Raw genomic sequence first — 19,784 nt, forward strand, 5'->3', positions numbered from 1 at the left:
TCTTCCCTCACCACTTATACCTAGCATATGCCTTACTTGGAGAAAAATTTTAAAATGCATTTATTGAAAGAATGAATGAACACATCTTGGTAAACTGCATAAATGGGAAGATCCACATAGCATATAATATAATGAAGCCAAAGGTAGCTTAATATTTAGGGAGGGGAAAAAAAGCATATAAGTCCAAAACAGGATTACATTGAGTAAAACCATAATGGAAACAAAAGCATAGTAGAAAGAAATATCCACAGCTCAGAATGGACTGGCCATGAATCAAAACATCATGTCATCATAAAAGAAAATGAGCAGTGTAAAATGAATGGACTGTTCACTCACACTGATTATGCTACTTGGATTCAGTGTCCAGTTATGACCTCCTTAGCTAAGGAAGACCTGAAAAGTATTTGGAACTACTGAAAGAACCACAAGATGATGAAAGTTGGGAAAATAATAAGAAAAAAACTTTATAATGCAACAGTATAATTGACTAAGATAGTATTCTTTCTTGAACATTTATATGAAAGTACAGTGTGCTGTCATAGTATTAACACTGAGATGAATATATTCTCCACATACCTTAGTTTAATCTAGCATGAAACTGATTACCCTTTCTAAATCAACTCACATTGTTAGCCTGTAACACTGCTAGGGATAATGAATATAGTATATTTTACTTATTGCTTTGAAAATACATATATTTTCCCTAAAGCAAACTCTTCTAAACTCTATTCCAGGAGTTCTAGGAGAACATAAAAAATTCTATTTTTACCAATTTATATACTTGGTAGGCATTCTCTAGTAACCCTATAGACAAATTAACGGTGCATACAACTATTTATGCATTTCTAACTCTTATTGTAAGTCTTAATTTCATGTCCCCCTTGCTCTGTTTCTTCCTTCTCACCTACTTTTAATTCATTATCTTAATATATTTAATACTATTAAAAGCCAACTTAAATCTTTCTGAAACAATGCACAGGTGTAAATAAATGAGCAAATAGGTGACTAAATTACTAAGATACGTCATAATATTAAATATTTTAGTCTCATCCTCACCCTTTCCCAAAAAAAAAGCATACTATATTTTTAGTTTATCATCATTCAACCCATGTGTATTTCCCTGAACAGTTCATTTTAGTTGCTAAGGTGAGGAATGGAGTTTTGGAGGATAATTTAAGGGTGAAAAACACACAGCAACAGCTGATTTATGTGAGGAAATGGATGGAAAGGTAAAGATTTTTAAGGTCACATGATGGTGGTCTAGGTATTCCCATCGCAATGCTTGACAAATGCAAATCAATAAATTGAGTTATTTTGAAACTACTTTTATTGCTATCCTGGGTTCCTCTGTTCTGAACATGTTGGATCATGAATCACATGGATCATGTCTTTCTGTGCAGATTATATGGAACTGTTAGAGAGAATAACTGTCAGAAAGTCAGGGTAGAAGGGTTCATACTGTACTTGCATGGAGAATTTAAAAAGGCAAGATAGAGAACCAAAGGCATTTCAGGAGAGAAAACTACATAAATAAAGGCTCAAAGTTGAGAGTAAGCAATAAATAAAGGTTAAAATTGTAGAATAACTGTGTCTTAAAGACAAGAGAGAAGACTGACAACTGGAGCGGAGAAGAGTGTTGGGTGCTCCAGGAAACAAGCCAGGCAGTGTGGGAGAAGCAGAAGCTACTGTAGGTTCTTGAGCAGTAGAACGGTATAACAAAAACAGTTTTGAAAACATATTAAATAATAGTAAGATGGACCAAGGTTGTTGCAATGGGTTATAGAGAAAGACTGCTTCTAAGAGAACTGCGGGAACGAATCAACTGAACATGATAATACAGTAGGAATAGGCAACAAGCAGCTCAATATGGAAAGCAGAATCAAGATTCTACCCTTGAAGTGTTTAAGAAGGATGTGTTCCTTATAGAAAAGACACCATGGTTAGGGGACAAGGGAAGAGTGAAAAGAAGGATCTGTTGAAGACATCATGCTGGGTTTCCAGTAATACAGTGGGTCATTCAAGAAATATGGGCAGCCGGACATAGAATGTTGGGGTAAAGGAAGTGCCCAGAGCTAGAAATCCTCTGTAGAGTGGTTACAGGGTAATACCTGTGAATCAAAGAGCATTTAAAAAAATGAGGTTTCTTTTAAATTTTTTTAATCTTAATAAAATTAAGCTGCTTTCATTATAGGAAATTTGGAAATTGCCCAGATAAAAATTAAAATTGCTTACAATCCTACCATATAAACATATAAACTATAAGCTCTCTAGCATAGAGGTTTTTTTTTTTTTTTTTTTTTTTTGCGGTACGCGGGCCTCTCACTGTTGTGGCCTCTCCCGTTGCGGAGCACAGGCTCTGGACGCACAGGCTCAGTGGCCATGGTTCACGGGCCCAGCCGCTCCGCGGCATGTGGGATCTTCCCGGACCGGGGCACGAACCCGCGTCCCCTGCATCGGCAGGCAGAGTCTCAACCACTGCGCCACCAAGGAAGCCCCTAGCATAGAGTTTTTATATCCTTTCAATATTTGTTTTTCTCTACATACTTTTAAAATGCTATGTGTAGAGTAGTATGGCATAGTTCAACACTTCTCAATTGTGTGCCATCTTGCAATAATTGTTCATTCCCTGGGAAATGGGGGCTCCCATATGATGCAAGTTTGGGGAATCTGCCTACTAGATCCCTCCCTTGGAGATAAACACTATACATTAGTATATCAGGGCTCCTGCAAGTGGAACGATAAAGAGACTTTACATAATGAATAACTGACAATCTTAGATTTTTCTTGCATGACTGTTAACGTCATCCTGGACTGCTCTCCCTCTGAAAGGTGGAGATGCAGCTGTCAGGAGCTCGGGCTTTGGAAGCAGACAAGCCGAGGTTCAGAGTCTGCCTCCCAGATTTGTTCTCTTCAGAAAGTTGCTACCTGCACATCACTTTACTCTCCATGAAAGAAGCACATGAGTACTTATTTCAAAGACTGGTGTGAGGTTTGAAAAAGATAATGTACATGAAGCACTGGGCATGTCAGGTTCACAGTTATCACTCTAAAAACTGGGCTGGCTTTGATTACTACAACATTACTAACCTGCAGTTTTCCTTTGAGTATAAATCACAATGATTTGTCATTTAATATTTTTCAAAATCAACCTTTTTAACGACGCCACAGTAGTCTATCGCATGGCTAATCCATAGGTGATTTGTCTAATTCCATACTGTGAGACATTTATTTCCATGTTTTCCTTTTACAAATAATGCTTCGATGAATATCCTTGCATATAAAACTTTCTCAGCAGCTCTGATTAATTCCTTATGATTGATTCCTAGCAATGGAATTGCTGATAAAGGGCCATAAATATTTTTAAGTGTTTTTTTTGTTTTTGTTTTTGTTTTTTTGTGGTACGTGGGCCTCTCACTGCTGTGGCCTCTCCCGTTGCGCAGCACAGGCTCCGGACGCGCAGGCTCAGCGGCCATGGCTCACGGGCCCAGCCGCTCCGCGGCATGTGGGATCTTCCCGGACCGGGGCACGAACTCGTGTCCCCTGCATCGGCAGGCGGACTCTCAACCACTGCGCCATTTTTTTAAGGTTTTTGATACAGTTTTATTATATTGCTCTCCAAAAAACTTGTATCAAATTGCATTTCCACTGTGGGCTGAGCAGTCACCACCATGTTCTAATCTTTGCATTAGGATAATAGTGAAGATTGATGGCTACAATCAAGCAGAAAGAAAGAAAAGTCTTATTACACTTACGTTTGCTTTAGGTATAGAAAAGAGAAAGAAATTAAATATAAGAAGCTATTTGAAAGATAAACCCATTTACACACTGACTTCCCAGGCCTCTAGATGGGCTGAACAGAGCAAGCCTGGAGGTGGAAGTCTTAACAGCTATGCTTAAAGAGGTAACTCCATTGGTTATAGAGTAAGATAAAAGCAGGCAATAAAAATAGATTAAACAGGTGGCGCAGTGGTTGAGAGTCCGCCTGCCAATGCAGGGGACACGGCTTCGTGTCCTGGTCTGGGAAGATCCCACATGCCGCGGAGCGACTGGGCCCGTGAGCCATGGCCACTGAGCCTGCGCGTCCAGAGCCCCGTGCTCCGCAACGGGAGAGGCCACAAGAGTGAGAGGCACGCGTACCGGAAAAAAAAAAAAAAAAGAAGAAGATTAAACAGATGTGATAGTAACATGGAGAACAAATATGTTTAGAAGTTTGGGAACTCATCAAAATGAAACATGTTGTTTGTTTAACTCACGCTGTAAAAGATCCAGTTGTTTAATGTGTTACCTTTGCAATAACGAATATTAAAGTCAGCTATTTAATCCTTAAAGACGTAAGAGGTATTTACATGACAGCTGCAGTGTATGGAGGTGACAGAGTATTAAGGGTGTTCCATTTCTTTCTTTCTTCAAAAAATATTTACTTATTTGGCTGCGCTGGGTCTTTAGTTGCGGCACACGGGATTTAGTTCCCCGACCAGGGATCAAACCTGGGCCCCCTGAATTGCGAGCGTGGAGTCTTAACCACTGTACCACCAGGGAAGTCCCAGAGTGTACCCTTTCTAGGAATCAGTCATAAGGAATTGTTCATAGATGTTGAAAATGTTTTATATGTAAGTGAAGTAACAACAATACTCTGAGGTCCTTGAAGGTAGGAGGGCAAATGTCTCACTGATCTTGGATTTCCCGTTACGTATATGAGGACAGGCACATGATAGGTAAACAGTATATGTTTATTGTGTCTATAGAGACTTGTGTATGAGGTTTTCATACCCTCTTTTTACGAGTAGGACTCTTGTTCCTCAAGAGAGAGATACAGTCAGTCAATTTAGATAGTGAAATCACTAATAGTGTATTTCTAAGATGAATCAAGAATGTGTAGGGATTAACAATATTCTCCTACAGCTATACATGATATATTTATTCACAGATACCAAGGAAAGCTACTTTCCTATGATATATTCAGCAAAGAATCAATCTGACATTCCACATAATGCCACAAAATGTCATCAAATTACTCTGGAAGTACATTTCTTGCTTTAAATGATATTTCTTATGTTTAAATGCCATTAATTAAATAATAAAAGTGAAAGACCCTATTCATAATTTTTAAAGTTACTCCTCTCTCAACTTTTTCCTCAGGCTCTGAGTTAGTCACATGAATTATCCCATATTACTGCTTTTTTTTGACAATTAGCTGGAGAACTGTCAAATCCCCAGTCATAGATCAAGAAGGATGAATTTTAAAATGGCTAGGCAATTAGCTAAAATAAAACTAAATTCCAAAAATTCACATTTTTCCGTTACTTTAGTAAAACTATGTTAGTGGAATGATTATGAGGCCTATATCTTGGATTCTTGAGCTAAAGAAAGAAATATACTCTTTACTTACCTGTGTAGTGTCAAAAGTTTTAATTTCTTTTTGTAAGATGTATTTACCTCCATGGATAAAAGTTTCTATTAAACTTCAAAGGAATCAAAGAATTATAGATGGTCTAGTTTTTAGAGGTTCTCACCTGAGTAAAGAAGGGTAGAAATGTGATATGCAAGAAAGCCAATGCAATGGTTGCTTGAAAAATGGCTTTAAGGAATCTGAGGCAGAATCGTCCATGCCATGCTGAAAAGTCCTAGGGAAATAAAAATCATTATTTCAGAATATACAGGGGACATTAACTATGAAGACCATCAAAATTTATTTTTCCTTAGTATTCAAAGTTAATGATTTTACACAAAACAATATTGTGCTAGAATGGACAATGCACCCACTTCATCCACTTGGTATTTACAACTTAATAAGTGATTCAGAGGCCTCTCTGCAACAACCCTTACACTTGGGAAGGTATGACAATACCATTATCATTTAATTTTAAAAATTCCCATTATAAAATTTGTCAAAAATAAATGTATGAAGAATAGTAAAATGAATACCACGTATGTCTCCCTCCCTCAACCTGAATCCAATAAATGTCAATATTTTGTCATTTTTGCTTCGTTAATGCAAAAATGTTTAGCATAAAGGTACCTCTTTTTACTCTTTAAAGTGATTTATAAATACTAAACAATTAATGAGAATTTACAATTAATTTTGTATGCTCCTAAGGGCCTATAGAAGGCGGGTAAGGAAGAATTTAACTGTAAAATATACGACTGTGATTTCAAAATTAGAACAATTTGGCCAGAATATCTGGTCTACAACTATCTTTGGAGAAGTAACTATAACATTTTTCTACCTTGGACCAAATTCAACAATAAATCTTGAGGTAATAAGAAAGGATTTGTTACATAAAATCTTTAGTAGATAGCTTGGCTAATAAAATTTTTATAATAACAGAAGACTATATTTGCCTACATGGAGTTAAGAGTCACAACTGGGAACATTTTAGAAATAGAATTGTTTGAAGTGGTGCTATCTCTCTTCATCTAAAGTACAGTAGCAATAGCATCTTTTAAATAATAGGTAGAACGGAATTTGACTCTGAAAACCCACCCCTCTCTTTTCATCCTACAGCCTGCTTCTTGTATCCTCACGTTTCCAAATTTGACCTGCCTCTCCACTGTTTGTCTCGCCAAGTAGAACACCTTCTAATTAAATACATGTTGACATTTTTTAGATTTTTAATAGATCATCTCCTCTTTGAAAGCCATTTCCTCACTAAATTTCAGATAGAACAAAATTCCATAAATAGGCTTCAAAATGAGGCTGTCCTATTTCCATCCCATACCTTCCACTGTGTGAACTAGAGAAGCAAGCATGAGCTAGGTCAGGACACCAGGACATGCTTTTCTAAGGAGTCTGGACTTTGTATTAGCAATGAGGAATCACTGAAGAGTTTATAGCATAAGAGTTTTATCAGCTATTTTACATTTTAGGAAACTCACTTGTGCACTAGTGAGGAGAGCTGATTGGAGATTAGGGCTGGAGGAAGGGAGATAATGAAGATGATATTTCGGTAGACCAGGCAGAAGAAGACAAAGTCCTAAACCAAAGTAAGAAGCATAAGAGAGTGTGTGTATGGGACAAATATAAAAAGAAATAAAATTAATAGAATTAACAATATTCATTCTCTAATGATATGGGGATGGAGGCAGCAAAAGGGAGGAGGTAGAAGGCAGAAGGGTTAAGATAAAAGAAGTCTGGACGACTTGCAGGTGCTTTCCTTAGTTTTGGATATGCTGAGGGGGGTGCAGACTCCAATAGGAATTTGGATTTACTGATCCAGCATATACAAGAGACATTTGGATTGATGATACTGATATGTAAGTCACTAGCATAATGGTGAAGCCATGGGAATGGGTGAATTCACCCGAAGAAACAGTGTAAGATGAAAAGATGGACAAGGATGGAACTCTGGAACACACCAACATTTAAAGGGTGAGGTGAGAAAAAGAAGCACTCAAATGAAGCAGAAGGAATCATCAGAGAAGTAGGCAAAGAGCCAGGAGAAGGTGATGTTAGGGTTAGAGAAATGGCCAATAGTGTCATAAGCTGCAGAGAGGGTAAGTGAATGGAGGGACAAAACTTGTAAAGTTAGCAATTGGGTGTGCATGGATGACCTAGCCCGTGTGGTTTGTTTAGCATGATGAGGGCAGCTGCAGTATATTGAGTAAATGGTAGGTGCAAAAGTGGAGACAATGAGCACAAACTCTACTTTAGAAGGGAGGCACAGTAATAAAGATGGAATATTTTTTAATACAAGAGAGGCTTGGGGAGAAGAACCAGAGACTAAGGCCATGGCATAGGAGGTAAATGTCATCAAGAGCTCAGGTTAAATGATTTGCTGTGGTTGGGAAAAAAGACTCACTGATCACCAGTCAAAGGAAATAAAGGTAAGTAAGAATCAAGATAATTATTAAGAATGGAGATGAGAAGTTAAAGTACATACATGATGGTCTGGGTTTCTCAGAGAAGTAAAGGAGAAGGCCACCTTCTAGCAACTAGTGGGATGGGACAAGGTGGAGGGTTTGGCCAAAGTGAAGAAGGATGAAAGAGGGGGCTACCCAGAGACAGGACAAGGGGTAGGATTGTCAAAGGGTACAAAAGCACAGCTGAGTGATTTTTGCCAACAGTGTTCCAGAGGCTGAACAGAGAGTCCAAGAGAGTGAGGGTGCAGGAGAGGGACACGCACTAGCAAGGGAGCTAGGAAGAGGAAGGTGCTGGTATAATGTGAGAGGAGGTACAGTTAAGGAGTCTGGAAAAAAAGGCTGTCTCAAAGAAAGTGACGTACTTGGGGAAAAGGATGGGACAAGAGCTGGGTTTGATGAGAGAGAAGGAGGAACTAGAGGCTGTGGTATCATAGCCTCTGCCTACTTTTCCACCTACCTCTTTGAGCCCTTTGCATAAATCCCCATTTGTCCAGTTACCTGCAGGGGGTAGGGGGCACCTTATTTCTCCAAGAATGAATACCTTACCTAGAATGCCCTCTCTGCCATGTTCAACTGGCTCCATAGATGGCTCTACCTCAAAACCTTATCTGATAAGTCTTCCCTGACCACCCTGTCTAAAATATTCCCCTTCTCACCACCCTATCCCTCGCTAGGCCCTTATTTGGCTTTGCTTCTTCTTAGGACTTAACTCTACCTCTGATCCTTTTACATTCACTTTTTGCTGCCCGCTCCATACCCAAGGGGAGGGTCATGGAAGATCATAAATGCACCTGCCTGAGTGTGTGCAGGACCTCTGGAGCCAGATAGCCTGGGTGTGTATCTTGGGTGGGCTCTTTATTAGATGTGTAATGTTGTTTGGCAATTAATTTTGCTTCAGTTTTCTCATTTGTAAGATGAGGATAATAATAATCACCTCACAGGGTCAGTGTGATGATTGAGATAATGCATAAAAGCCTTTAGCAAAGTGCCTTGTACATAATAAGGACTCAACAAATGTAAGGTAGTATCAGTATGATAACGACAGTTGCAAATACTTCTTAAGAAGGTCTACAACTACCTCAGAACTGACATGGAATTCCTAATAGTCTACACAGTTGTCTAGGTACAGTTTTATTCTCAAGATTAGAAAAAATAAGGGAGGATCTAATAATAATGGAATGGTTATTTGGTGCCAAAATTTCTTAGGCTACAAACCATTGGCAATGCAATACTTCCCAGAGCATTTCTGCCAGTCCCTAAACTCTTTTCCTCCACTGAGAGTTGTACTGGTAATAGTAAGGTTATTTGGCGATAATGAAATATTACGGCAGATGTTTATGGTCTCAGAGGGGGTGGGATCTGTATGAGCATTTAATTCCACAGCAAGATCCCAAATTAGTTTCATTATTCTGGAGAGTATAACAGGGTGAAAATTGGCCTACAAGCCTCCATGGGAGAATGAAATGATGATCTAGCTATTAGATAACCTCTAATGATGTTTTGGTATACAGTTAAAAGAGAAGATGCTCTAAATAAATCATAGTGGAGAGTAAAATACAATCATATGAGCCACAGAATTACATTTTCCACAAGACATAAAAGAATTTTGATATATCAAATGTGAATACTCCTTTAAAATAATTAATTGTCCATAGGTTGAAGCAGAATACATTTCTTCACATTTCCAAATTAGCGGCCTGTAAAGACAGCTTTGCTTAAAGGGAAAAATATAAATTTGGGGAAACACCTTGCCTTTGCCTTTCCTCCAACATCACGCCCCTTCTCTATTACTAACATCATACTGGCTCTGGACTGATCTCACCACCCGACGTGAGCACACTATCCCAGATTCTGTCTCTTCTGGGTCCCTGATCTACAATTATGTTGCCTTCCTTCCTTTTTTCATTATCAAAACTGATTGACTCCTTGAGCTTATGTAGCCAGCTGCTGCTAGCATGAAATAAATTCAGTGCACATCAAAAGTGAGATAAACTGATATGCTAAAATGAGTTAGCTGGGTTTTATGCTTCTCTTGTGCCACCCTGCTTTTGGCTGCCCTCCCAGAAGAAATGTATCTCATAATATGATGCTAACGGAATAAATCTCCAGGATGGAATAGAGGTAGCCCAAGGATGTAAGTTCCACAGGGGCAGAGGGGTCAGGTCAGATGTCTTATATCATCTGTGGCTACCATGGTGCCAAACCCATTGGAGGTACGCAATAAATAAAAATAACAAGAGAAGACCATAACTTCAGAAGAAGTAGAATTAGGCTTGAAGCTGAACTATTGAGACAACACTGGAATACTTGAGATAACTGAGGACGTATGAGACTTTCTGATGCCCCTAAAATCATAGCCAACTAACCATGAATATGCAGAGATAACCAAATTCAATCTACTTCACCATTTTAAACATAATTCTAAGTCACTGCTTTTCTTTCATAAAGCAGTGTTACCCCTGGGACTATAAGTTGCTGCCTCAATGTCATTAACTTTAAGACACAAGGTAAGATACTTGGAGTACAGTATGGTTCCCTGCATTTCTCCTGCCCCTGGCTTGTGTTTCTTATGATGAAAATAACTCTTTGAGGTTAGAAAATGATGATTTGAAGTTAGAAAATGACTGGCACAATGCTTGGCCTATAGAAAGTACACTGTAAATACTGGTTAAAAAAAAAAAAGGAGTGAATAAATAGAAGGTATTGTCAGACCCTGCTTAGTAGAAAGGAGGATGAATTTGGGGGGCATCTGTGAAGTCAGTCTTGGGTGGTACACAGACAAAGCGCAGACTGAGAACAGGACATATGGTGAAGAGACTGAACCAGACTTGACCCCAGAGTACAGGGCAGGAACCAGCTAGTCAGAGATTCAGGGCACTGGTCTTCTCCAAAATTAACAACTAGCCGTTTACCAATGTTTTACCTTATTAAGACCACACATAAAGCTGTTTGATTTTAGTTCTTTCTTTTGATAGAGATTTCCCTCAAAAATAATGTTTAGAGGGAAGAGTACAAAGGGAGTCATTTAATCTAAACAAAATGGCTAAGAGAACTACCTCTATTTTCTGGATCACTTTGCATTCTGCCAGACACCTTCTTTTTTTTACATTTTACATACTTTTATTTCTATTTCCATCTAATCTATATTCATTTTTAACAGCTTTATTGAGATATATAATTCACATACCACAAAATTTACTCATTTTAAGTACACAACTAAATGATTTCTACTATATTCAGAGCTGGGCAACTTTCACCACTATCTAATTTTATAACATTCTAATTAGGCTCAGAAGAAACCCTGTACCCATTAGCAGGTACTATCCATTCTCCCCTCCTCTCAGCCTCTGACAACCATTAATCTACTCTCTGTCTCTGTGGATTTGCTTATTCTGGAAGTTTCTAGTAAACTGAGTCACACAATATGTGCTCTCACATGTCTGGCTTTCTTCACTTAGCATGCAGGTTTTGAAGTTCATCCCTGTTGCAGCATCTGTCAGTACTCCATTTCTTTTCTTTTTTTTTTTTTTTTTGTGGTACGCGGGCCTCTCACTGTTGTGGCCTGTCCCGTTGCGGAGCACAGGCTCCGGACACGCAGGCTCAGCGGCCATGGCTCACGGGCCCAGCCGCTCTGCGACATGTGGGATCCTCCTGGACCGGGGCACGAACCCGTGTCCCCTGCATCGGCAGGCGGACTCTCAACCACTGCGCCACCAGGGAAGCCCAGTACTCCATTTCTTTTTATGGCTGAATAATATTCTACTGTATGTATATGCCACATATTGTTCTCTATTCACCAGCTGATGGACATTTGGGTTCTTCCCACTTTGTGCTGCTATGAACACTTGTGTACAAATCTTTACATGGACATATGTCTGCATTTCTTTTGTGTACATACCTAGGAGTAAAATTACTGCGTCATAGGACCATATGCTCAACATTTTATATGAGCATCCCTATGCTTGACATTTTGAGGAACTACCTGTTTCGAGCGTGCCAGACATGCTTGAAGTATGAAAAACAAAGTTTTAGTCCAACACTTTCTGTTTTGTAAGGGACAGTGAAATAATTTCATATAACTGAAGAAATAAACAAGCTAAGACAATAACTTTAAAACACCTAGTACTAGTTTGAAACTGAACTACAGACAAAGCACTGAAATACCTTAGAGTTTAGTGATTCAAAAGCCATGAGAATGATAACAAGTGAACCCCAAAAGATAGGTCTGCTGTTCCTTGGCTTAGTGATCAACATTCTGGCCTATTGCTGATGACTCCAACCTTTGCCTGGTATGTTGGTACTTGTACTGAAATTCATTCTTCCATGTTATTAAATGATGTAACATTGGGGACAATCAACTTTCAAAAACTTTCCATTTTTAGTTTTTATATAACACATCAAAATATTCTGGAGATATAACATTCAATTCTAACATTAAAATTTTTTTCAGACTTTCCTAAATTACTCAGGGGTGAATATTTCATCTTGTTCACTGTTGTATCCTTTGTGTTTAATCCTGGTGCTTAATTATAGGGCCTAGGGAGGCAACAACATTTGTCGAATTGAAACTAAATTGCATTTACCTAAAATTCTAAAAATTAATTTTAATTTGCTATATTAAAACTAACATTCTACACAAGCAAAATGCAATACGTGAAATCACTGTCTGGGTATGTGTGTGAACGTGCATTGAGTACACTTCTGAAAGTGCAGCTTAACTGCCTTTACAGAAGAAGATAAGTATAACTACACGTGATAAGCATTTTGGAAAATACATGGTGAATGTTTTCTGTTTCAGCAGGTTTCTTTCCCTGGAGGACAAAGGGAGTACTCCTTTTACAACATTCTAACAGAAATCTTCAAAGAAGAGTTAAAAAAGAACACACATTTTTGCAAACAGGTTTCATTCTTTCTGAAAAGATTTAAAAATCATATTTCTGCCCTGGGATTTAGTAGTCCTATGCTAAGCTCAGGAAGGAAAATACAGTCAGTTTATCTGTCAGAACTACTTGGAATAAAGGCAGTCACCTTCAAAAAAGGTATATCACATAGAGTAACAAATGTCAGGCATAGTTTATAAAAATTCAATGCTATCAACATCTGATTGCTACTCTTCACCAATTCCTCAAAGCATACAGTTTAATTTTTAAATGTGAGACAGAGATACAATTTTTTTCTAAAATACTAATAATATGACAACTTCATATCCTGGCTGTGAAAAGAAGCTAATAAATAAGTCAATAGGGTTCTTGCAACATACACACACTTTTTTTTCCTATTTGGTGAGGAACATGCTGCCTTGTAGATTTTCTTTGTCAATACAAAGAGAAATATATTTTAAAGATTAGATTTATACTTTAGGAAAGCAATAATAAATTTTATATCAACATGAATGGATACAATCTGTGAAAATTTTTATGATCTGAGAAATAATAAAAAAATTAAAGTATGTATAGAATTTTGTTCATGCTTCAAAGCAATACCACTATCTATGTTTTATATTAAGAAGACCAGAGGCAGTGCTTGGTATAAAATGTTCTGCAATCCTGGTTGAAATTAGCAATTTAAATTTGTTGAATGAGGTTACAGTGCAATATCTAATGCACAAATCACAGAGATTTGAATACTTGCATAGTTGTTTTAAAATGTATCAAAAGGCCACAGGTTAACAATAATGAATGTGTGTTATATTATCATTATTAAAATATGCAATCTTTTATAATAATTTATTTGTTTTACAAATGCATTGGGGGGTTAAAATTTTTCTATTCATCTGTGACAGACCATGAAATTCAATATTGCTCACCATGACCAATCCATGAAATTTGTCAACTTTGTTCCTGATTTTCACAGGGCCTTCCCCTTAGATGAAATGACCCATTGAACTAAGAGCATAGTAATTTTTTCATCTATGGTAAATCAGTTTAGTTTACTAGGATTTATTATAGGCTTCAGACCTTGAGCTTTTTATGATTATGCACCATTATGTACATAATCCCAAATTTATGGCAATTTATCTCACTATTTCTTTCCCTTTCTGAAAGAATTCTCCATTTCTAAAATGAGTTCTCAATGGTAAGGTTGCCAGAAGAAGCAATCTGTAAACAATGGGTCTGTTGAAAGTCAAGGAGTGGGTGAAAATTATAAGGAAATGGAAATCAAACTTGTTAATTACTCTTAGAATTTCTAACACAAAAGTCTTAAAATTTACTGAAAATCAAGATTTATATATTGCCTTTACCAGCATAGTGCAGAAACATACTTTACCTAATTTATTCTAAGAAACAGAAATGTGTATAATTTTTACTATCCAAGAAACTAAGAATATGCAATATCTAGTCTTTCAAGATAAAGTGACTATTTTGGAGGAGGGTTTAAACAAAATTATATTAACGTTTTATTACAAGATTTACTCTAATCTCTTTTATAATATTATAAATTTGAATGAAATAAACCAGAAAAGTAGTTCAAAATTTTTAATTTCCCTAAATCTTATTTGTTTAGCTAAGTAAAATATTTCAACATTTAAAACATGTAATTACTTGTTCCTATTTCCACTGACTGCCATTACTAGCTCAGTCACTAAAGTCTAATACTAAAAATGCAAATCTATGGCAGAGTAACTGAAAGTATGGGACCATGAGATCTCTTCCAGATTTGAGAATATTTTATTTTATTTATTTTTTTTGGCCGCACTACACAGCATGTGGGATCTTAGTTCCCTGACCAGGGATCGAACCCACGCCCCCCTGCAGTGGAAGTACAGAGTCTTAACCACTGGACCACCAAGGAAGTCCCTTGAGAATATTTTACAATCATTTAAAAATATTTTTTTATTAGAGAAAATCACTTTATATCAAATTAAAAATTAAAAAATATTTTTAAAAGACACACAGAGCCATTGGATATGATTTATTATTTCACAGAGTAATCAAGCTATGACTGAAATAACCAATCCATTAATATAATTTGATCATTTAAACAACTCAAATAGTGATGCTCGAAATGATCCTGCTTGTATTGGAGCCTTATCAACTGAATAGGATCGACCAATAGGGATATACCACATTACTAGGACCAAATTACTCTGAGAATGAAGAAACCCTTGTTGGTTAGTGTTTGTTTTGTAAAATGGCTCACCTCATGTCAAAAACGCACTTCAATAAATTTCTACTTGCTACTTCACACAATTCAGTAAGTATCATGAAAATAACTCTGTTAAATCACATTAATTTATATATCATAATAGCTAAAAAGAAAATATATTTGATACTTACTGGTATAATTCAGTTAGTGGTGAAGTCAAAATGACTAATGTTGTGAAGAGATTATTACAATGGGTATGAATTTTTAAAATTTTATCATCTACATACTCATGAGGATTCAAAAGCTTCTGTACAGATGTGCAAACTGACCATAACATGTTCTCAGTGCATATTAAAATTGTTGTGACATCAAGTCTGTTGGAAAGAAAAAGAAGAAAATCATGTTAAAATTGTTTTTCTGCTTGGTATATACACTATCATCCATAGCTATTATATTAAGAATATGTAAGAATAGATATATTTAGTTAGCTATCAGAGCTTCAGAGATCAAAAACAGATAGACAGCATCAAAGATAGCTTTTGAGTTTCCAAGTGTTAGCTGACCCATAATACCATTCATTGTCTTTAGGAATAGTGAAGTCTATAGTAGTGAAGTGTTTCAGGAGTACTTCTTTTTGTTTTTTTTTAAATGTTTATTTTGCATTATCAAGATACTCTCCAAGAATCTCAAGAGACTTTCCTTCAGCAAAAGTCAACAATTAAATTCAGCAAAAGTCAGATTAAAAGAAAATTTGCTATTATCCATATATGCATGATAGGTAAAAATCTGATAGCAGGACAATTGTCCTCATCCGAGTACAAGGTGTCAAAAGAAAGTTACAAGATTGGGCAACATGTTCTCCCAGAAAGTGGAAGATGAGAAAAAATGACACCAGAAGTGCAAATGGAAAAGCTTATTGTTTCAGAAATTTCCAATATTAAATAAATTTGTGGCAAATATGCTATATTTTTTCTTATTCATAAACTCAGTTTTTGGTTTCTATCTTTCTTGAGTTTTAACAGCACTCCAAAGATCTGTTTAAAGATTATTTTGGTATATGACTAAATTGTACAGAGCTCAGTTAATTTCCTCTTTTTTTTCTTTTAAATTCAATGCTGAAGAAATAAAAGATGAAAGTTTTGAAGTGATAAGAAACAAATAAGTTTGAGGATCTTTTAAAAATGACATTTTGGCTTCACATGTATTATATATAATACATGTATACATACATTAATAATATATAACATATTATATATAAATCATATATATGGTTTTGGTTACACAACAGTTGGAAGCTACTGGAATTCTAAAAGCATCAAGAATCACCCTTAGGAAGGTTTAATTATAGTTTGCATCCACTCATTCTAATTGCTAATTAAACAATTGCAAATCCAAGATATATATATACACACAGACACAAATGCACACATGCCTGCGAAATCTGATTTCCTCACTATGGATGCTTTAGAATTAACCATTCAAATAAAAGTATTTATTTATTTTACATATTAAAAACTAGGAGAGATAACTCTAGCTTTGCGTGGCATTTTTATGTAACTACCCAGAAAATAGAAACCAAAAGTCTCTATAGTACAGTTAATCAATTAAATATACTACCTATTTCATGAGCTAATAGTAAATCTGATTTCATAAGCATCTCATAATGGCTTGCCACCTCACAGTCAAAAGTGATTTAAGCTACATCAGGAAAAGAATGAAGGTTTTCTTTGCTCTCAAAAGGAATTTTCCATCTATTCTTCAGAGTTCAATGTTTTTTTTAAAAAAATGCTTGGTCAGTAATTCAAAACAGCCTGTTCAAAATACCATACTTATGGAACACTGTAGCAGGACCTAAATGCCCTTCAAATGCAGCATGCTTGATCAGAAAAATAATTCCTACTGGAAAAAAATTTAAAAAACCTCTGATGTCTTTCGGTTCCTCCTAACATATATCTGAAAAAAAAATTTTTATACCTAAAAGGCAGGTCTTAATCATATTAGCCAGAATGTTTGTAAAAACAAAAGCCTTCGCTTTGTACAGACCATTGCTGTCACGTACGCACATTTTTGTAAAATTAATTGCCTAGATAACCCATAGAATTGGACTATAATTCAGTCTTTAATTTAAGACCCTGTGACTGCTACTCCTCATTTTCTGTGATTTCACATTTTGTTGAACTGGCTTTTAGTAATACATAATGAAAAGAAAAGGAAAAAAAATAAAGGAAAAGAGGAAAGAAGTAATTAGACTATATTAAGAGACAAATGATTAGACAAAAGAGTTTCCTTAATAAAGATTAACTACACTATTTAAAGACATTAAAAAAAAACCAAAAAAACAAAAATCCCCTGGTTGCCTAGAATTTCAAAGTCAAATTACTTCATCACAGCACTGATGCTTTCTTCTCCATTTCAGGACCTTAATTTTCCCTCTTTATCTTATTTATTAACCTTTGGACATCTATGTCCTAGATTGTAATACATCTTGACTCACTCTTTAGAAACAAGTGGGTTTTATATACAATTTTAAGAAGAAAAAAGAACAAAGTTATTTTGATTCAAGTTCCACATTTCTACTTAAGTATCTCGGGAAAATTGAATATGATTTCCTTTCAGATGTTAGAAATGCGTTAAATATACAAGGAGCTATGTCATGAGACACAGAATTATATCCTGCTTTATACAAATGACAAAAAAGTTTTCTTAAAAAACAATGGTTTTCACAACTTCAATTACCTTATCTGTGGAGTTCTCTTATAACTGGGATGGGCCCGAGCATATCTGGAGGCCAGGAGACCCAAAGATTTCTCCAGCACTTCTGCTAGAATCTCCTGGGCTAACTTAGGGGGCAGAATGGTCCAGAGATCGTGATGAAGTGCCCAGAAGAAATAATGCCACATCTGGAGCGAGAAGGAGCATCTTTCCCCCTAGCAAAACCACCACACATTAAAAAAGACAATCACATCTTCCAAAATACCAGTTTGCTTCCTATGAACCTAATTAGTTCAGGCTGAAAGGAAATAGCTGGAGAGTTTGACACACTAGATGACCAAGAAAGATTTTTGACAACATGTAAAACATCCTTATTGACAAAGGAACATATGTTTTATTTCAATTATGAGACCAGACATTCTCGTGCAAATCCAGACCACAAGCATTTAACCTAGCATAGCCTTGATTTACCTACTCCTGGTCTAGAGTTTAAAATTTACTTTAAAATAACTGTCTTGAGCTTCCCTGGTGGCGCAGTGGTTGAGAGTCCGCCTGCCGATGCGGGGGACACGGGTTCGTGCCCCGGTCCAGGAGGATCCCACATGCCGCGGAGCGGCTGGGCCCGTGAGCCATGGCCGCTGAGCCTGCGCATCCGGAGCCTGTGCTCCGCAACGGGAGAGGCCACAGCGGTGAGAGGCCCGCGTACCGCAAAAATAATAATAATAATTGTCTTTATAGCTGCTAACCAAAGTCATGCTAGTTTAAGATACTGGGCCAATCCCTCGAAAATTAAAATTTATTAATTTAAATTGTTTATGGATGTATATGGATTATTAGCATCATTGAGATCATTTTACAAACGTTTTAGATTTCACACTGCAATGAAATGACAGGAGCAAAAATAAACTTACATACTATCATAAACTTACATATTATCAACATGCATGAAAACAAAGGGGGTGGGTAACTATCAAAGACTATATTAGGCTATTTCATCCATGGAGTTTTAACAATACTAGAAACAGTAACATAGTCTGATTTTTGTAAGATTTTGTAAAGTCTAGGCATATGTTATCATCATTTCTTAGTATTTGTACAGTACTTTATACTTCCAAAGGGCCAGATTTTCATTCCCTTCTACGCCGGTACAGACCTCTTCTCTGTGCCAAATTTTCCCTGACCACAGAGTGAGACCCAACAGCAGCCAAAGACAAGGAAAACAGGCAGAAATGAGAAGGTAGCCTCAAGTGAATTACAACCCTTAATTAGTTCACATGCTCTCAGGGAGGTATGCTAGTGTTTCCTCATTTTCTTCAGACCAGAGTAAAAGATTATTTGAAATAGATTATTTGAAGTTTGAAGAATGTGTTCTTCAAACACTATCCTGATTATATGTTACTGTATCAAAAGTTAAACGAGAAAAACTTCCAATTTATCTCTAAGTAATCCTCTTGGACTTAAAATTTCTGCTTCGCCCACTACTTATATTTCTCAAACAAATGTCATCTTTTTATTTTTTTCAGGATAGTTTCAGTTTTCATTCTTTTTTTAATATAAATTTATTTTATTTTATTTATTTTTGGCTGCATTGTGTCTTTGTTGCTGCGTGCGGGCTTTCTCTAGTTGCAGGGAGCAGGGGCTACTCTTCATTGCGGTGATCAGGCTTCTCAATGCGGTGTCTTCAGCTGTTGCAGAGCACAGGCTCTAGGCGCGTGGGCTTCCGTAGTTGTGGCTTGTGGGCTCTAGAGCACAGGCTCAGTAGTTGTGGCGCGCGGGCTTAGTTGCTCCGCAGCACGTGGGATCTTCCCGGACCAGGGCTCGAACCCATGTCCCTTGCACTGGCAGGCGGACTCTTAACCACTGTGCCACCAGGGAAGCCCAAACAAATGTCATCTTAAAAAAAGTCTGCTCTTCTCCTATACCTAAAGTTGATCATTTCTTAGGTGGATACTCCTTACGTATCATTCTCCTGGTAATTTCTTTGATTAGTAAAATCTTTTGTAGTTACTGTAATAATAACAATCTATAGTTATTATCTATTGACTTACAAATGGAGTTTATAAATGAGTAGAATTATTCTCCTTGGGTGGCAAACTTGGATATCAAACTGTCAAAGACTCAAGTTC

The 19,784-nt window shown here is 36.7% G+C and overlaps 1 protein-coding gene across 3 annotated transcripts in view; it reads right to left on the bottom strand.

Moving 5' to 3' along the window:
* The window catches only part of KIAA0825 (KIAA0825 ortholog), a 403,281-nt gene that overhangs the window by 252,612 nt on the left and 130,885 nt on the right, over positions 1 to 19,784 (bottom strand). For all 3 annotated transcript variants that reach the window (XM_067731233.1, XM_067731231.1, XM_067731232.1), the window contains 3 exons: positions 17,683 to 17,873; positions 15,138 to 15,320; positions 5,514 to 5,624 (listed from right to left, as the gene is read on the bottom strand). In XM_067731233.1, the coding sequence (XP_067587334.1) occupies positions 5,514 to 5,624; positions 15,138 to 15,320; positions 17,683 to 17,873 (485 nt within the window). The remainder of the gene's footprint in view (positions 1 to 5,513; positions 5,625 to 15,137; positions 15,321 to 17,682; positions 17,874 to 19,784) is intronic.

This window comes from Pseudorca crassidens, chromosome 3 (assembly GCF_039906515.1).
Source record: "Pseudorca crassidens isolate mPseCra1 chromosome 3, mPseCra1.hap1, whole genome shotgun sequence".
Classification (NCBI taxonomy): Eukaryota; Metazoa; Chordata; class Mammalia; order Artiodactyla; family Delphinidae; genus Pseudorca; species Pseudorca crassidens.